Source organism: Diadema antillarum, unplaced genomic scaffold (genome assembly GCF_040938485.1).
Source record: "Diadema antillarum isolate AM-2024a unplaced genomic scaffold, OU_Dant_1.0 seq00000693_RagTag, whole genome shotgun sequence".
Classification (NCBI taxonomy): domain Eukaryota; kingdom Metazoa; phylum Echinodermata; class Echinoidea; order Diadematoida; family Diadematidae; genus Diadema; species Diadema antillarum.
Genome location: NW_027271598.1, coordinates 3,996,317 through 4,015,810, shown reverse-complemented (window position 1 = coordinate 4,015,810; position 19,494 = coordinate 3,996,317). Strand labels below are relative to the sequence as shown.

Below are 19,494 nucleotides of genomic sequence, written 5' to 3'. Positions count from 1 at the left end.
AAAAAGAGGTCCCTCGTGTGGTAGAGGAGTATCCCTCCTCCATGTGCCAATAACTATGAGTGCCATATTATCTGATTTCTATTCATTATATAATTTTACCTAATCTACACGAAATGAATGAGATAATTTAGACACTATTATGTTTAGGTAAGCAATATACTGCACCAAAGAAATTCACTGTCATGTGATGAATTACACATTATTTTGTCGCACATGTAGACACTACTTTATTATTAGTGTCTACCTTTATGTAGCACAGATATCAAAAAGAATTGTTTTTACTTCTCTAAGAATTGTTTTTACTGGAACTCACCTTATGGTAGACATCAAATGCGTTGGTAATAAAAAGGGGCTAGCACTAAATGTTCATCTCATGTGCTTAAATAGACCATGTGGTAAAAAGATATTGCCTTCTAGTATATAGGCTCTCTGTTTAGCAACAAATCTGTTGGTGAAATATTTCTCTCGTAACAAGGACACACTCCTTGAGTTTAACATGCAAATGCTTTTATTTGTATACTTTACACATAAAAACTATATTTTAAATAAAAAGTTTCTTATAAACTATACTGACATTTATTTACATAATTGTGAGATAAAATTGTGACTGCCGGCCATTTTGCACCCAATTTTCCATGTTAGGAAGAGCTCGAGCGGTTAAATCAGTACATGCGAGCGTCAAAATCTCTTAATATGTGTTTTATTCAGTCCTTCACGTTTCGAAACTTGTAAAGAAGCTTAAATTGTGTATTGGGTTCCCTAGTTGAAAGGTTATAAAAATTTCAGGAAATGGCGGCCATTTTGGATGCCATATTGGATTACGGTACTTGTGTGCGTCAGCATCTCTTAATATGTATTTTACTGAGTTCTTCATCCTTCCAAACATATATCTAGACACTTAAATTTTGTATTTGGGTTACCTGGCTGAAAAGCTATTCAGAAAATGGCGGCCATTTTGGACGCCATCTTGGATTTCGGTACTTGCGTGCATCAACATCTCCGGATATGTGTTTTATTGAGTTCTTCATGCTTCAAAACAAATATTTAGACATTTAAATTTTGTATTTGGGTTAACTGGCTGAAAAGCTATAAAAATTTCAGAAAATGGCGGCCATTTTGGACGCCATCTTGGAATTCGGTACTTGCGTGCACCATCATCTCTTGATATGTATTTTATTGAGTTCTTTATGCTTCAAAACATATATTTAGACATTTAAATTTTGTATTTAGGTTCTCTAGTTGAAAAGTTATAAGAATTTCTGGAAATGGCGGCCATTTTGGACGCCATCTTGGATTGTGGAAAACGCTCAGAGAGGATTTATGAGGACTTTTAGTATGTTATTCTAGACATTTTTCTGGACCTATCCTGAAAAAATCAGCTTGTTACCAAAAATGTCCAGGTTTAGGCCTTTTTTGACCTAATGCTCTTGGACTATGTGCTTAATTTCGCAAATTGGCACTCTGGCTTGAGTACTGTCTGTCCCTATTGGCACAGATATCTGGAAACCAATTAGCAATGGGTAGAGATTATCTAATCCCCTTAATCCCTATGGTATCACCATGGCCTTCCTGTAGGACTGAGGCACATTTCTACTCCTGAGTGGGATTGCTATTAAATTAAAACTACATACGTCATGTTTGGGTAGATTACCAAATGCTGATGAAAAAGCTTGGCAAATGAAGCTGCAAACAAGTGTCTGATCAATATGGGCACATAGAGGGTTTATGAGGGTATCGTGGTGATGGGTCACATACTCTAGTATTAGATGGTTGAGACAAGATTTATTCCTTTTGAATATTATATTTTCCCCACTCAAGTATACATTATTATTAGTAGATAATGTTTTAATGGTGTCACATGTTAAATGGCTTAACAGATGAACTTCCTTTAGTCCATGTTGTTGGCTTTGGCACAATATCTGTGTCATGTACACAATATGATGTACATGTGCAGTATGTACATGTTTAGAAGCATTGTGCATGGTACTGTGCTGTGTGCTGATTGTAAACAAAGTTTGCTATGCACTCAACTGACAGTCCAAAACACACCAGCTTTTGACTTTGTATATGCTTGGTTTGTTTTGATCAAGTGAATAGCCCCGGTATTTCAATTTCAGCTTCGAGGATCTGTACAGTCTGCAATTTGTGCATGGCAATGATAAGGCAAAAACTCTGGTCAGACTTGGCATGTGCATTCAAACATGTAGTGTATGCATGCTGCAAATGATTTAGAGGCCCAAATTGGCAGATGATAGTGCCTAAAGGGGAAGTATTGTATCATAGCATGCTGTTATTTGAGACAGACTTTTTTTTTCAACAACTGGTATTTTGTGCAATGTACATGTATTCACCCCTTCCTCGTGCTATGCACCTCTCCCCCCCCCCCCCCCCATGCTACTGTAAAAGTGGACATTTTTCACGGTGTTGAAATTTTTGCACATTTCGCACAACCAGAGACTAGCACGAAAATAAAAGCATGTGAATATTTTTGCGTGCCTTATGTTTCAGTACTTGATGTCTTGATTCTGCGGAATTAAAAACATGCAAAAATCATCTTACCCGGCCAAGCGCTAAAGATTAATCGCACAAAAATATTCACTTTTACAGTAATTGGTGAATGGGCCTCCTCCCAATTATGCCACAGCCCTGTACGCACATGTATGTCATACACAACCCTTATTACCAACACCTAGTGTATGTTTCTGTTTAATACACTGTAAACACGCCCTTCCCATGTTTCATATGTTACTGCCATAAACTGAATAATACTCCATCATGCTACAGGTAACTTGCATTATTACAAAGTCCTTGAGACTAACAGTTTTCTTTCGAAATATCTAGACATTTCATCATTTTAGAACAATAAAGAATATAAAAATGATACAGGGTGTATAGATAATAATTATGGGACCCGAATTTTTACTTTTTTGTGACAAGAATTTTGTTATAACCCTGTTTGTTATAACAGGAGTGCACTGTGCATAATTATGGATGTACAGTATGTGTAGGCCTATAGGTAAAGGATGTCGCAGAACTGTGTCAATCTCTTTTACAGACTTATGGATGGCTTCTGCTTATGAGGGAATCATAATACTTACATTGTATGCACAATTTATTAATTGACATTCCTATGGCATTGCAAACACTGACATCAATAAATTTCTCCCTCACAGACTCTGTGCATCTTTTGAAAGTGTCAATGTGATACCTTGGTATTTCAGAAGATGCAGGGATGTTGCATAAGTAAATTTCAGTTTTAACGGAATATCTGAAGAAGGTTTACATTTTTGGGGTATTATTTTTCCAAGCATATTTCATCCATGAACATGACTCTGCCATGTATGATTGTAATGCTTAGCATTCATGAACTAATTCTTCATTCACTTTGTAAAATTAAATTGTGTCTTTGTTTAGTGTTTTTTATGTGCATGGACATGGTGAAGAGCAGCTCTGGCTGAAGCTTGTACTGTGCTGAAGTGAGATGAATGAATGAATGAATGAATGAATCAATCAATCAATCAATCAATCAATCAATCAATCAATCAATCAATCAATCAATCAATCAATCAATCAATCAATCAATCAATCAATCAATCAATCAATCAATCAATCAATCAATCAATCAATCAATCAATCAATCAATCAATCAATCAATCAATCAATCAATCAATCAATCAATCAATCAATCAATCAATCAATCAATCAATCAATCAATCAATCAATCAATCAATCAATGGTTGAATCTCTGCATTGGAGAATGTTACCTGTGTACAGATTTCCTGCAAGCTCAGTGGAGATTTGTGAATGCACTGGATAGCATATATCGAAATTGAATTGCTTTATTTGTTCAGGGTAGTTCAGGAGAGGTTGAGTATGTCACTTCAACATACTTAAATTCTTGTGCACAACATCCTAAAAATTCAGCACATGCTATGCGACATCCTCAAGAATTGGCAATGTGCTCCAAATGAAATGTGCAATCAAACATGTGAAAAACACATGCAAAACTTGAGAATCATGAAAGTACCATTGATACTCAGAACATTTGTCTCAAATTGAGAAATCTTTAAAAATCTGCATCTCTGGAGCAAGTTAAAGTGATAGTGCTAAGTTAGTGGTATGAGTAAGTACATTGGTGACTTTAGTTTGTTCATGGCAGATCCAGGGATGCCCCCCCCCCCCTTTTTTGGGGGTGGGGGCCGAATTTGGGTCCAAATTTTACATTTTCACCTCTTTGAAAACTTTTGGTATAATTTTTATCAAACTTTGCAGGTATCATCACTAGAGTGACAGAAATTTGAACAAATGGTTACCATTCCCAACTTGCCCCCCCCCCCCCCCCCCATTAAGGACTCTGTATTATGCTTGTATGTCTTCTCTGGGACCTTAAAGGACAAGTTTACCTTGATATAAGTGTGGTTTGAGTAAATGCACCAATATTAGAACACATCAATGAAGTTTGAGAAAAGTCGAACAATCCATTCAAAAGTTATGAATATTTGAAATTTTATTGCCACCATGGCTGAATGAGGAGATTACTTCCGTTTGTGATGTCACATGCTCAAACAACATAAAGAAAATATAAGGAGAAAATTTCATTTCTTTGTCAAAGTACGCATTCCCTCAACTTGTAACCATTGCCAAAGTACTAATTTGATTAACAAATGACATTGGAATGCACATTCTCCTAGACTGTCTGACCATACACGTGTACATTACAACTTGCATGTTTCCAAGTTACATAAATGATGAACAAAAGACACTGTAGGGAAACAAAGGAACTTGTCAAGTATCCCATGACTGATCTGGAACAATGTGCATGGAATGATTTCCTGATTTATTGTCATTAAAATGAATACGTTATCAAGTATGTTTGGTTCTGGTACCAGTGAGTGTGTGGCTTTCAAAAAGCAGGAATTCAAAGTGGTATTAAACGTGACAGAGGGTAGGTGTGTGTACCCTGCAAACGCAGAGTTCAATAGTTTGTGGTTGTTTGGGTGCAACCAAGTTCAACAGAGCGTGCAATTTTCTTTCATACTGTCTCCCCCTCTTATTGAGCCTGCATGTGGAAAAGAGAGGTTTCCTGAAAGTTAAAACATGCCTGAGGTGTGCGTAGGACTGTTCAATACATCAAAATGCTTTGATTGGGCGTTGCCGCCGATGGAACACAATGCCAACAAATGCGTACATTTATTTTGTGGCCATCAAACTCAAGCGAACCGTATTGCGAGTGTCGGCTGCTTGGTGCACAGTAGGATGTAAATTTAGTAGGATGAGCAGTAGCGGCTATTCCTCAAGCGAGTTTGCATCATCTCTGGAAGAGGATACTAATAGAGCTCCAATCTTTCTGCAAAAGGGTCAATTATCACAGCCAGTAAGTGGGAGCAAGCGTACCTCCGACATGTTTGACTCCGACACGGAAAGTTCAGAGGAGGGGAGCTTGGGCCCTCGTTTTGCCTCAACACACCCCCAGGAGTTTCAGGATTCCGATATTTATGATACGGCTTATGATTTCTCTGGCTTGGCTGGGCATGATGGTGTGGATGTGTATGACATCAAGGATGTTGAAGTCTCGCGTCAAGATGTGTACCGGCACAAGCCTCTTCTTCAATATTCACCGCCAAATTCTAGTCGATCAGACACATCGTACTATAGCGAGGAATACAGGTCATCTTACCCCCGCAGATTTGTCTCGGCAAAAGACTTACCCGAAGCAGACTATGATGTCGCCATCGTGTCAAACAGAGCAGCTGTCCGAAGGCAGAGTGATACGCGAAAAGATTCCGACAGTATTGAAAGATCAGATGCAGAGAGTAACGTCACCCCCTTGCCACTCATGTCATCTGTGACAGGGCAGAAATTTCTGGATGTTGCTCGCCTACCAGATGTAAGAACTGTGAGTGTCTCTTAAATAGGTCCAGGATTTTTTAGTTTTTTTTTAATGAAGTTACAAGCTTTAACATGAAGTTCAGGAGTCTTTTGCTGTGAATTACCTAAACTGTATGTGGTTATATTTGTACTCCCTTTCTAATTTGTCAGACTTCAGTATGCAGTGAAGTTTGAATTGCATTGTGTAACCGTTACACAGAGAATTTATTTTGATTTCAAGAGGGGAAAAAAAAGAAAGTTTGGGCATGAAGTAAATTTCTTTTTCATACCGTTTCATCACAATTCATCATGTTGCAAGCCTTGCAGGCCCATATTCACAAAGGTGGTTTAGAATCAGTCTGTAGCTTATGCAAGTTTCTTCTGTGTAAATGTATATGAAGATTGTATACAATATATGCCAACAAACGTCCAATAATGACTGTATTGATTTATTGGGTATGCAAGGTATGCTAGTTTCATGCTTTATTTAGTCCATGAGCTAAATTTAAACCATGGTTTTGATATAAACCACCTTCGTGAATACGGGCCATAGTGTTTTGATGTCTTTAATGTGGCAATAGTGTCATACGAATTTGTCTTGATGTCTTTAATGTGGCATTAGTGCCATAGGAATAAACTGTGCTCCAAACACCTCCACAAGTATTTAACACAGCCTAAATACTTCCCTATTCAGTTCTAAAGCAAACTTCTTCGAGATTTGTCACAACACACAGCCTGTATTGGCCTGATACACTCTGTGCATTACCAATTGCATTGTGGGAAAAAAAAATCTCAATGAGTTGAAAATACAGCGATGACCAAAACTGGTCCATTGTGACTTGGATGTTTTTTGAGACCCCTGAGAACAATGACCGCCCTCAAGAGCTTTCAGAAGTGTGTTATTCTATTTTTTGTATGTCTAAGCACTCCATGTTTTGATGAGTTACATGTACAGTATATTGCTGTAATGGCTAACCCTCATGATTTTTTTTTTCCCATTCCTTGCATACATTATCTGTGAGTCAGCCTTACTTACCAGTTGAGATCCTTTGATAATAGTGTATTAAGTATCTCAAAAGTAATGCATTCTCAGTATGATGTTGTTGTTATTTTTATTGCGCTCTGTGTAATGACACATTGCAGCAGCTTTTATACATGGAATTATTGTGGTATTATTTGTCTGTGCATTACTCATGCTAACTAGCTCCCTTATATAGCATTGTCATTTTCTTTTTCTCTTTTTTTGTTCATTTCCCCCAAAATAGCTCAACTGTCAATAGAATAAGTAGAAAATCTGAAAGCAAGATTTGCTAATCAACTGACATTACTCTCATTTGGTAGTAAAGACAAACCTGTCTATAGCGGCCACCCAAGGGAGATGAAAAGAGTGGTCATTATAGACAGATGGCCACTGTAGACAGGTTTTCTGATATTTTGTATATTATCACGTTCAAGTACAGGTGTACATCCATGAATTAAGTACTTAATTTAGTTAATGTTCACATGTTTGTGTATTAGTATGCACATGTTGATTAATGGTCCTGTTTACCTTTGAGAACAGTGATTTCAAAAATGTTCAAGATATCACATTTGATGCATATGTGTAGGTCTGTTGTATCACTAAACATCCTACCATATAAAATTTTCGCACTAAAGCCTAAAATATAAGGAGATAGCAGTATTTTTCTCATTAAACCATAACTGTAGATGGTTTAATCTGGCAACATTTTTATTATAACTATTGTTCACATTTTGTCTATTTAACAGTACTTGACATTGATTATAGATATGGATTCTAATTTTTACAGTGGTTGTTTCCATCCCAAACTCACATTTTAGAACTATTTAAAGCACTAATGCTTGGTTTTGGTTTCATCTGCAAATTCAATGGTAAATTGTACCTTTAATTGAACAGTGCCATTATTGGCCATATTGTACATTACTATGCACAGTATATAGTGTACTGTAAAACTGGACAGTTTCGTGTGCACTTTCATTTCGCAAATTTCTTGAGAGCCAAGACTTGCCAATTAGAATATTCTTATCTACACTAATGTATGCATTGAATGCCAGTGGAAATTTGCAAAAATTTCATGATGCGAAGAAGGCTGTTGGCTCCCAATATGCGAAATTTCATGCCTCAAATATTTCTTGGTTTACAGCTTGACAAAATAGGCCTTCCAACTATGTGTGAATGGCTGGTAGATGCAGCAGTGGCGATCATTGAACTGATTGCCATGCATGAGCGGCACGGCAGCAAAACAGAAAACCGCGCTGAATTATTGGATTACTGGTAGTAGCAGCTCCATATAGATCTGCTGATGGCTGCTGTGTTGATACAGTTGGGTATTTCCACAGTAAAAGAGGATACATTTCAGAGATGTCGGGTTCAATATTTTCTGTTTTCAACAAACATTACCACCTAATGCAACATGATCTTTTGGTGCACTTTTATGAGAGATGACTTGTCCCAAAATTGCCTCAAACAAGCAATCTTTGAATTTTTTTTGCCAAAATCAAAATTTTGGGGTGAACTTGTATGTAATGCGGGACCAACGTCTATGTACTAACACAAAGGTCAAATTATAAATGTTCATTGAAAATTTGTATTTCAACTGAATGGCCTGATGTTGATTAGAAAAAATGATAACAGCCCTGAAATTCTATTGGTACGTACCATTTTTAGACTTAGTGGTGAACGTATGTTACGTGGATCGATCAAACTCTTTAGATACTTTGGTGGGTTGGCAGGTCGCCACTATAAGGCAAGTTTAACAGTGCAGTTAAATCCCTCAATGAAGATACAGTTTGTTCCTACATCAGACTTTTAGAAATATTAAAATGTGGCTTGTACATGGGAACCAAACACTGGTAGCATTCATAATATGAGGAAGTAATGAAAGTTGAGCTTTGGTTAATGGTGTTATTCACAATTTCCGGCATGATTTGGACTGAACAATCATTCTCTAAATTGCAAAACAGGAAATTCTTATGATGTGCCATTATGATTTTGGTATCCAAATGCCGGCATCAATTGTTTCTAGAGCTTTATGCATCACGTACATCCGTGCGTGCACGCGCACATACGCACAGTATGTATTTATGTGTGTATACACATTGTATATTCATTCATTCACATATATGCACAAGTACTTTTATTCCCATGCATATGTTTTCATGGATATTATGTAAATATTTACCTCAGCCAAAGACTTTATACATTTTTGCCAGAGTTGGTTTGTCTGACTGTTTGCAAAATAACTCAAAAAGTTACGAACGGATATGAGTGAAATTTACAGATAAAGTTGAAAATGGCACAAGAAACAGAATGATAAAATTTTGGTAGTGATGTGGATCACCGTCTGGATCCAAGAGTAGTCCTTTAATTTTTTGAAGGAATCTTCATCAATGGCAAATGGGGCCAACGAAGGAGGAAATTCAAACCGGGTATATGTCAGGTACGCATATGCCCACTGGGCATGCATGGGCCTCTAGATGCAGCAGGAGGCTAAGTAGAAACACTAGCACTAGCACTTGTGCTAACTTTTGGTTTCCTTGTTAACAGCAACAACTTTGTAGAATTATGCTACATGTATCATATTTAACTCTCAAATATCATCATTTAATCATGTTATTGTAAAGGAGTAACAGATAAGTATATATATTTTTCACATATGTGTGTAGATACAATTGTGTTATGATTCTTATATGTACATGTTCAAAATGTTGTTGCTAATCAAACTTCAAACTTCAGACTTCAACTTCAAAGGATTCTTTTTCATGAGGAAATATTTTTAGCATATGTGTAGAAATAAGGGTGGAAATAATAAAACTGTAACAGTCCATCTTCAGTCACCATCTAGAGTGCCCCTGCAGCTTTGCTGCCAGGCCTTGTACAATGTACTCAAACCAGTTTTTTCTTTGTGTCCCCTAGCAACATCTTGGATTAATTGTCCCCTCCTTATTCTTCAATTCTAACCCTTGACAATATCATTTTTAATTGATTTGAATACCTACCAATCTAAGTTGTAATGATAACTTTGTCTCGTCATCTTTATTTTCTCTCCATCTCGTCTTCCTTGTCTTGTTTTTGTTTTTATGATGATAATGATTATCATTGAAATTCAAGTATTAACTGCCTGATCTGTAAGATGCTGTTTATGATGTCTTATTAATGTGTGCTTTCTCCTTTTGACCTCTTGACAGAAACGAGGGAAGGTGAAGAACAAGATAGAGCTCTCATCAATCAGAGTGGTAGAGGCTGTAGCAGATGGCGCTTTCCAGGAGAATTTCAAACATGGCATACAGGTAGGCCTTCATTACGGCCGTTCTCATCAGGAAATATTAGTTACATTCAGATGGTGATCCTTAACTTCAATTTTTTAATAGCTACCTTCAAGAATACAAGCTTATATCCTCAAAGTTAGCTATTAAAGCTTGAAGTTTATTGATAAGGATCACCATCTGAAGATAAGTATTGTGACATTAGAGATCATGTTTGAGTTTTCTATTCATACTGCAAGAAAAGAAAAATTGCAACTTTAGAAATATAAAATCATCCCTAGAAGTCAGGCCCACACTGCTCTTTATTTGCCTAGTGATTGTATTACACTATACTTGACACTAATGGCTTTCAAAGTAATGACGTATTGGCTGTACATGTAAATGGTTCAAAAATTACCAATTAGCATGGTTTCTGAAACCAATGATCATTAGAAAGAGAAATAATGCAGTAGATTTAAATTTGACATTATGAATTAGTGTTAACATGACAATATTTTCAAGGGATTTTTATCTAAATGAATTCCAGCAGATTGATTAATTGGAAGTATTGATGACAGACACTAAAAACCAATAGGAATATTAGAAAAGAATATCTAATTGAGTTGTCAAACAGCATGTTGAAAATTCATGTTGGGCTTTGATATAGATACATACGTAACAATACCAGAGATAACTATTTTTCCTTGAGGTTTGGAGAGATACAAGGAAGCATTGATAGCATTTAGCCAAATATGGAGTAAAATCAATTTTTTTTTTTGGTATAATAAATACTATATAAGGCAAATATTTTGCAGGGTTTTTATTTTCACAAATTTGGTGCTGTTTGTGAATTTAAAAACACGAAAAAATATTAACTCTGATTCCGACATGAGTGTTATGTGCACGCAAGTATTTCTCTATTCAGTACTGTACTCCACAATTGTGAATTTTACTTCTCAGGAAATTGTTGGGAAGTCCCAACTTGCAAAACTTTAGACTCACTAGATATATGGTATATACAGTAATCTATCCTAGGTTGTTTGTTAAAAGGTGTCATTTTTTTGTTTGGATATTGAAAACTGATTGTTCTCGAAACTATACCTCTATCTCCAATGCCATGAGTATTTTCGTGGAAACAGAGCAAAATTGTATCAGGGTCAATCTAGTCGCCACAATCACACTATGTTGCATACAAGGTCCCACTGGAAAATTTTGCTCACCTGGCGAAGGTTCACAGGGCAGAGTTCTGGTCTATATTCAGAAAGATGTCCTGTTTAGTTTACCGTAACTAGGAAGTTGAGAACAGGATAAACGGTGTTTTATCAATAACATAGTCCCATTGAAGAGCTACCATTAGAAGTGACTGCACTATTCAGGGGGTGATAAAAAGATATCAAAAGCCAGGGAATATCCCTGTCATGTACCCAATTGCAAAACTTTTCGCGATGTCAGGACTATTTTGCGGTCATTCTTTATTCTGATTGTATCAGTGGAGTCTCAAGCATTGTCTCTTTCCTTTAGTGTCACCTTGGGCGGGGCTGCACATTAAAGACATAATTTACCATTTGCAGATGAAACCAAAAATCCAGCATTAGTGCTTTAAAATAGTTCTAAAATGTGAGTTAGGGATAGAAACAACCGCTGTAAAAATTTGTATCATTAAATCGATGTTAAGTATTGTGAAATATACAAAATGTGAACAATAGTCATAATAAAAATGTTCCAGATTAAACCATCTGCAGTTACAGTTTATTGAGAAAAATACAGTTATATATCCTTATGTATCAGGCTTTATCGCAAAAATTTTATATGATAGGATGTTTTGTGGTACAACAGACCTACACATATGCGTGAAATGTCACATCTTGAAAATTTTTAAAATCACTGTTCCGAAAGGTAAACAGCACCTTTAACCCATTTTTGCTACTGGTCTGACCTGTCTGTTGGACCAGTAGGTACCCAGTTTTTCCATATTTTACTGATGCATACCTGAGAGAGTTTCTGGTCCGACAGTGATTTTGACTGGTCAGGGACCGTCGGACCAGTACCAATGTGCAGCATTGGCTTGTGTAAAGAAATAGCTCTAAATGTAATATTCACAGGAGCTTGGTAGCTATCTGCAGAAAATATGAAGGCATACAAACTTTGCTTGATGCTTACGTTTGATATTTTGGATGATTTTTTTTAACCTTCTATTCAGCATGGCCTGATAGTCTGATGTTTGATTTGTCTTTGGTCGTGTTCTAGCAGTCTGTATAATATTTTTTTTTTTTTTTTTTTTTTTTGCAGTTTGCTGTAGATATCATGATAGTTTTCAGATTTCATTGATGATTCAGAATATCCTGAAATACTTTGATGGAGAATGTTTGTCTCTCATGCATTAGAATGTGAGATAGTATGCTGGTAAAAAAAAGAAGAAAAAAAGTTGTAAGTTGAAAAAACAGGGAAATGCAGTCAAATGCACCCACGCGTACAGTCTAATCTTAGGATGGCGATGATTTGGCTCAGTCGGTAGCGTGTCTGCCTCCAGATCCAAAGGACCCAGGTTCGATTCCTGGATCTAGCTGAGCAGTGTTGCGTGTTTAATCATGCCGTCCCCTTTTAGTAAGAAGCAAGCCATTCTGTCCCTCAGACAAGACATGAAATTGAGGTCCCGTGTGTGAGAGAGTCACAACTCCTGCACGTAAAGATCCCGCGGTCACACTTTTATCACAGACAGCTCTGTGTGCATAACCAGTGGTCCCGCCTCACATCCAGCTGGACCCCATGGAAGACCAGCTAGTGCAGCTGATTATGGGCTATCCAGCTTCCTTCTCAGGCGGAAAAAAAATGAAACAAACAAAACAAACAAACAATCTCCTCTCTAACCTCTTCTGGATTTTCCAACTCACTGCTTTATTGCACGACAAGTGGGTAATGTGAGCAACTGCTGGCAGCCTAGATTCGAGACTAATTCCTTCCATGTTACCGTACCACATAATGATTCTAAGTTCCTTCCTGATAAAACTCCTTCTGTGCATTTCATTAACAGTGGCGGTTGTGTTCATCGCTGTATACAGGATGTATTTTTTACATGAAATAAATGCACCTGTTGGCAACACAGTGGTTGCATAGTTAGATGAATATGAACAATGCAGTACGTAACAAGAGAAGAGAAACAGGTGAAATAATCTTGATTCCAGGTGTATTTCCCTATAAAATCAAAATTAAGAAATTTAAGAAATAAAATATCTGTCCAAATCACACAGTCACCCTGAGAATTATTACAGCTTTTACTACGAAGAAAGTAGAACGGAAATGTTTTAAAGGGGTCGTATAGTTTTGGTTGAGACCTAATTTCAGGTTTCTAACACTTTTTGGTGAGATAATGAGAAACTTCTTATAAAATGTGAAAGAGCATGTAATTCTATGAGGAATTCAACATTTATTTGATGAAAATTGGTTTTGAGATGGCTGAGATATCCAAAAGAGAGCGATTCTAATAAAGTGTGGGACCCACACTTTACTACGATCGCTTTGTTTTACTTTGTTTTTGGATGTTTCAGTCTTTCCAAACCCGATTTTCATCAAATAAACTTTGAATTCCTCTTAAAATGGTATGCTCTGTACTATATCATAAGTGTTTTCTTGGTATCTCGCAAAAAGTTAAAAGCCCAATTCTCATCTCCACCAATACTGTATCATCCCTTTAATGCTTTCCTGTGCTTTTTCTGCCATTTCCCAAAGAAAGTGTTCTGAAATGGAACTAGCCATTACCGGTACTTTACATTTAGATCAGTCAAACTTGGCATTCTTAAAAGCCACTGGAACTGCAGCTCTCAAGAAGATCCTCATCACATTTTTTCTTTTTTTTTCCAAAAAGTTGATGAAGATATAACACCATGCCCCGTGTACTGTCATTCACAATGCCCCGAGAAATGCACTTATAAAGCCCGTTCACACACAAGAGTAAAAGCCGTCTTTGGATCAGGATTTTTTTTTTTAAGTGATTTTATTTGCTACTATTGTACAAGTTTTACTCTTCCCCTTAAAGCCAGCTTGAACATGACTTGGGATCATCACATTGACCACTTTGTAAAGTGACATTTGACTTGTGTAGTGTTCTGTATCATTTGTGTAGGTGTGTGTGTGAGTGTCTGCAGTAATTCCCCTTCTTTCCTTCACTTCTCAAAGGTCTTCCTATTAGACAGTGGTAGTGTTTAACTGTGATTATTTGAAGAAACAATCCAGTTCCTGAGTGGTGTAAGACCATTAAAGTGAAAATATGGTCTCAACATGATATGTTGTTAATGTTTTTGGTTCATGCAATATTTGACACATGAGGAAGAGTCTTTCACATTACCAATATCTATTTTTTCAGCCTTTAACATTTGTGAATATATCTGTAAAAAACTGTTTGGTTGTCAGTTTGGACTGTATGAAAGTGATGCATGTGTGATTGTCACAAGGCCTATGATTGATAGTCACGATTTTAGCCACTTGCGCTGTTGTGTGTAGAGATTACACGCTGAGTTGCATTACCCCTCTCTGATTCATGAATGCTGCAGATTATGTACGGGGAACCGGGTACTTCAGATGGGACATGCACCCTCTACTTCTTCCCACAATCAAAAGAGGCACAGACAGATTGGCTCAAGGATCTGAGGCAATGTAAGTACTGCCGAGTCGTCATGGAGATAGGATGAGAGATGCGTTGGAAGTGAAAAGATTCCTGATGACAGTTGGAGGAATGCCTCAGAGCTATCATTAGAAACTGATATTTTTTTTGGTGATTTAGTCATCATGGCAGTTCTTGTGGTCACTGCAGACAGGGTCTATTGCTTGCCTTTAACAAATTTGGAGTTTCAACACAGTCTATATATCATTGGATGAGAACCACAAGGGCTTTATTACAATTTTTGGGGGTATTGGGTTATTGGTATCATGTTGTAGAGCTCGATCTCCGCTGCACTGTGGCATCAAATGTAAATTATTTTTATTTTGAGTAAAATGATCAAATTTAATTAAAACTGCAAGGGTGCTATTTTACCCTATATTTGGAACAATGCTTATAAATCTACCCACTTTTGATTAAATGAAGTTTTTATTTCATGACAATTTATCGTTTAGTTTTATCTACACGCAAATCTTAGAATGCAGTAATGCCCTTCTGGTTCTCGGGACTGTATGAAGGCAATTCTCATTTCACTTTGTTGAAGGAAACTATCATAGTATTCAAATTCATGAAATTCTTCCATCGAGATGCTTTCATTGCAACTGATTAACAAATTGCCCTGCATCGACGTAAATAAGCACTGAATTGATCAGTGTTTTAGTAGTAGCCATGATAAAAAATCATGGGCGTACCTACTTGAGCGGGACTCGAACCCACAACCTCCTGATCACCGGACAGGCATCATCTCCACCATATATAGTATTGTCTTAGGATAACCTACATACACTGTTTGTGATCTTCACATTATGCCTTTAAAAAAAAAAATCTTTCTGAAACCTGTCATTTGATATAAAATCCTCGAGGCTACCCTAAACACTACATTCAGAGTGATGGATCCTGTAGAGTACCAAAGTAGCAATAGAAGAAAAAGTGTCATAAAGTCCCTTTACTGTGTATTCTGCTAATGATTCCATTTCACTTGGCATCTAAATCGTCCATTTGCTTTAAGTGACATGTGCAAATTATAGTTACTTTTTGGTCTCGACTTGCTTTTTAATCCATCAACAAATCTCGTCATTTTCAGTGTGCTGCAACAACCACAACCTCAATAACCGCTATCATTATGGTATCTGGACGACAAAATGGACGTGCTGCCAGCAGGACCACAAGGGCGCCCCCGGTTGTCAGGACACGTTCAAGCAGCAGAAGCAGCAGCAGCAGCCACAACAGTACCCCCGAAGCCAGAATGGCAAGAAGCAGAGCCAACCACTGCCCCCCATTATAGCTGTGAGTGCAAGCGAGGGCCCACCACGTCACTGCACAAATCCACAGTCATGGTTCACACCATCAGTTATTTTCCATTATTGTGTTTGCATGTTGGATGTATTCAGCACAGGAAATGCGTTTACTGTGTTTGCTGGTGAGGTTCATATACAAATTGTACATACTCCAGCGTACACTCATACACGCACACATACACATGCACACACCGTCACTCATACACAGGTATATACATACTTGCAGTGCAGGGTGTGTGCTGGGCAGCTTGTATGGTCATCAGTTTATCATCAATAATGTCTATAGCATGTATGAATAAGTTTACTGGCAATGTGTTATACGATGCAGTTTGCTTTTTGTAGCCGATCTTCCTTCATTTCCGCCATTCAATTTAATATAGCACGAATTGGCTAAAGATACTCATGTGCATTGCAGTATGTAATGAAAGACATGTTTGACTTCCTGTGAGTTTCCATGAAGGCTTACAGGGACCGTTCCATTTGATTGATAGGCAGATGGATAAATAGATGACTAGATAGATATTTAGACTGATATTTAGACGTAGATATATGGATAGATGTATAGATAGATAGATCATAGATAGATAGATAGATACATACATACATACATATATACATACACACACACATACATAGATACATGCACTCACACATATACATAAATACGTAGAGAGAGAGTATCTGTGTAAGAGTAATCATTTGACAGAAAACATTAACTTCACTTTTTTCCCAGCACAGTTGCCAATTCAAATGCCAATGTTCTTATTTGCAGGTCAGTGAAATCGCTTAATACCATAGCGAAATTAAAAGCCAGCAAGGATCTCATGTATCAAAAATGTGTCAACACATCCTAGTATGTGGGAATTTACTTTCTCTTTCTAAAAGAACTGCTTAAACCTTTCATTATAAGTCTGAGACTCAGATTTATGTGACCAATGTCTAGAGTGTTCGTTTTACATTCCATGTGTGACAAATGCATTAGCATTCATAGGTGATGCACATACAGTAGCATATACTGGTACTGCAGATGAGTGGGGGTTAACTTGTTCCATACGGGAATCTGATGGCCTGCATATTAAGTCTATATGATGGGCATTTCAGAAGTCAGTATGGAATGGGTTAAGTGCATGCATGGGCATGAATAGTGGATATCACACATATGGCAGTGTGAACACCCACTCCAAACTTGAAATCACAAATTAGACAGTAACTACAGGCTCTGGTGCTAGCCAGCAGGGGAAAGAGCATGCAAAATGGCACCGCAAATAGTGTAGTTTTGTTTAACAGAAGACATTAAACACTTGGCACAACACTATCATCCAGACCCATGTGATTTTAAGGTCAACCTGTAAGCACTGAAATTTCAATTTCAGGATTATTACTAGTGCTGGTGTTGAGATAGCACCGACACTAGCACTAGCACTGAACTTAAAATAACCCACTTGAAATCTATTTCCCATGAGTGGTTGTATTCAGACCCTCATTTAGAAGGGATTACAATGAGAAAATACATTCTTAAACAATTTAGTGCTATCAGTGATTAAAAATGTTTTGTTAACACAATGTTAGAGCTACTAAAGGTAACAGCGATAAATTACAGCAGGTGCTTATATTTTCTCTGGCTTCCAATACAAATGTCTTCAACAGTGATGACTGCTTTCATTGAAAATTGGAGGGACATAAACATATCCTGCGTGAATCCATCAGGTCAGGAAAATGAATTTCTGTGTCAAAGCAAATTCTTCAAATTGACTGCAATAAGTAGACTGATATCAAACAATCTGAACAGTGGAAGTTACTTGAAATTGGAAAATTACAGGATATTGTGGTTTCACATGTTTTTATGAGATAGTGATCTTGGCCACAACTCCTTCATGTACCGGTGATACCAACTACAGAGGGTACATTGTAGCTAAGGGGATGATGTCATTGCATCACACGTTTCACATGGACGTGAACACAGCCTTCACTAACTTTCTTTTGTTGTTGTTGTTGTTGTTGTTGTTGTTGTTATCTTTGTTGTTGACATGAATTACAAAGAAAGGATAACATCCATGGCATCAGATAGTTAAGAGTTGGTAAAGCCTATCAATAACATTGTAAAAGGGTAGTCTGTTATAGTTGCTAAATTATCAACCAAAAGCCTTTAAAGAAACAATAGATCTTCTCATACAAACATTCAAGAGAGTTCTGAGGTGCTGGCATCATTACTTTATGCAATTTGCAGTTGTGGTTGACTTCACTCAGATAATTGGAAGTCAGCTTTATCATTGAGTAGCAATTTTCTCACTTTACTTGATATCCGTGTATAATGCTATTTTCAACAAAGCAGATTATGATAGATTATCCATAGAATTATATCCCCCTTATATACATATCAAACAAGACTAGCCACCCCTTACTGTATAAGCTGTTACTTTTGTGAGGGTTTAATTTTCACAGATTTTACGAATCGCTGATAGGCCTCCAATTCAACAGCACACGAAAATGTTACCATATGCTAGGGTAATAGTGCATTTACGATAGTCTTGGTGTCAAATCTCGAAAAAAACATCTTGTGAAAATGTCTGTGACCTTCTAATTCGCGAAATATCTGTATGCGAAAATGACAGCTTATACGGTAAGTTTCCTCTGTCTTCCTCTCTCACTCTATCATTCTCTGCCCTTTTGTTCTCTATCAATACAATACCAATGTCACTAGCTTCTTAGAGCTTAGGGCTACTGTAGAAGTGGATATTTTCGCGTTACTAATTTTTCGCGCTTGGCCGGGTAAGAAGAGTTTTGCATGTTTTTAATTCTGTGGAATCAAGACATCGACAACGGGAACACATGCCATGCAAAAATATTCGCGTGCTCTTATTTTCGCGCTAGCTTCTGGTTGCGCGAAATGCGCGAAAATTTCAACACCGCAAAAATTTCCACTTTTACAATATATAGGAATCATTAATTATGTGCTTCTATCATGTTGTGTGTGTGTTTGGTTTTTTTTTTTTGTCGATTACAGCCAAAGTCACCAGCTTCTCAACACAGCCAGCCTTACAGGCTACGCCCCAAGCCACCTGTCCCCACCCCACCTGTTCAAGAGAGACCAAAGGTGAGTAGCCATCTGATGGGTCTGTAGTACAGTGGCAGATTAAAACAGAAGAAATAAAAAGGAAAAATGGGGGGGGGGGGGGGGGGGGGGGTGGGCATTTGTGCCCCCTTTAATTTCCTAGAGGCGCCTCCCCTTTACGGAATTCCTGGATCCGCCCCTCTAGTAGTCCCAAGATTGGTATTACTGCCAGATAATGTAAAAGTGGACACTTTTTTGCACATTCCATGCAACATGAAACTTGTGTGAAAAATAAAAGCTTGCGAATGTTTTGCTTGTAACAGTATTATGTAATGTCTTTGACTTCAAGGTACAAGTGT

The 19,494-nt window shown here is 37.3% G+C and overlaps 1 protein-coding gene across 2 annotated transcripts in view; it reads left to right on the top strand.

The window, feature by feature from the left end:
* LOC139737422 (tyrosine-protein kinase TXK-like) overlaps nucleotides 1-19,494 on the top strand; it is a 76,236-nt gene that overhangs the window by 15,487 nt on the left and 41,255 nt on the right. For both annotated transcript variants that reach the window (XM_071648096.1, XM_071648097.1), the window contains exons 3-6: nucleotides 10,075-10,176; nucleotides 14,679-14,781; nucleotides 15,870-16,072; nucleotides 19,088-19,177. In XM_071648096.1, coding sequence (XP_071504197.1) covers nucleotides 10,075-10,176; nucleotides 14,679-14,781; nucleotides 15,870-16,072; nucleotides 19,088-19,177 — 498 coding nt within the window. The remainder of the gene's footprint in view (nucleotides 1-10,074; nucleotides 10,177-14,678; nucleotides 14,782-15,869; nucleotides 16,073-19,087; nucleotides 19,178-19,494) is intronic.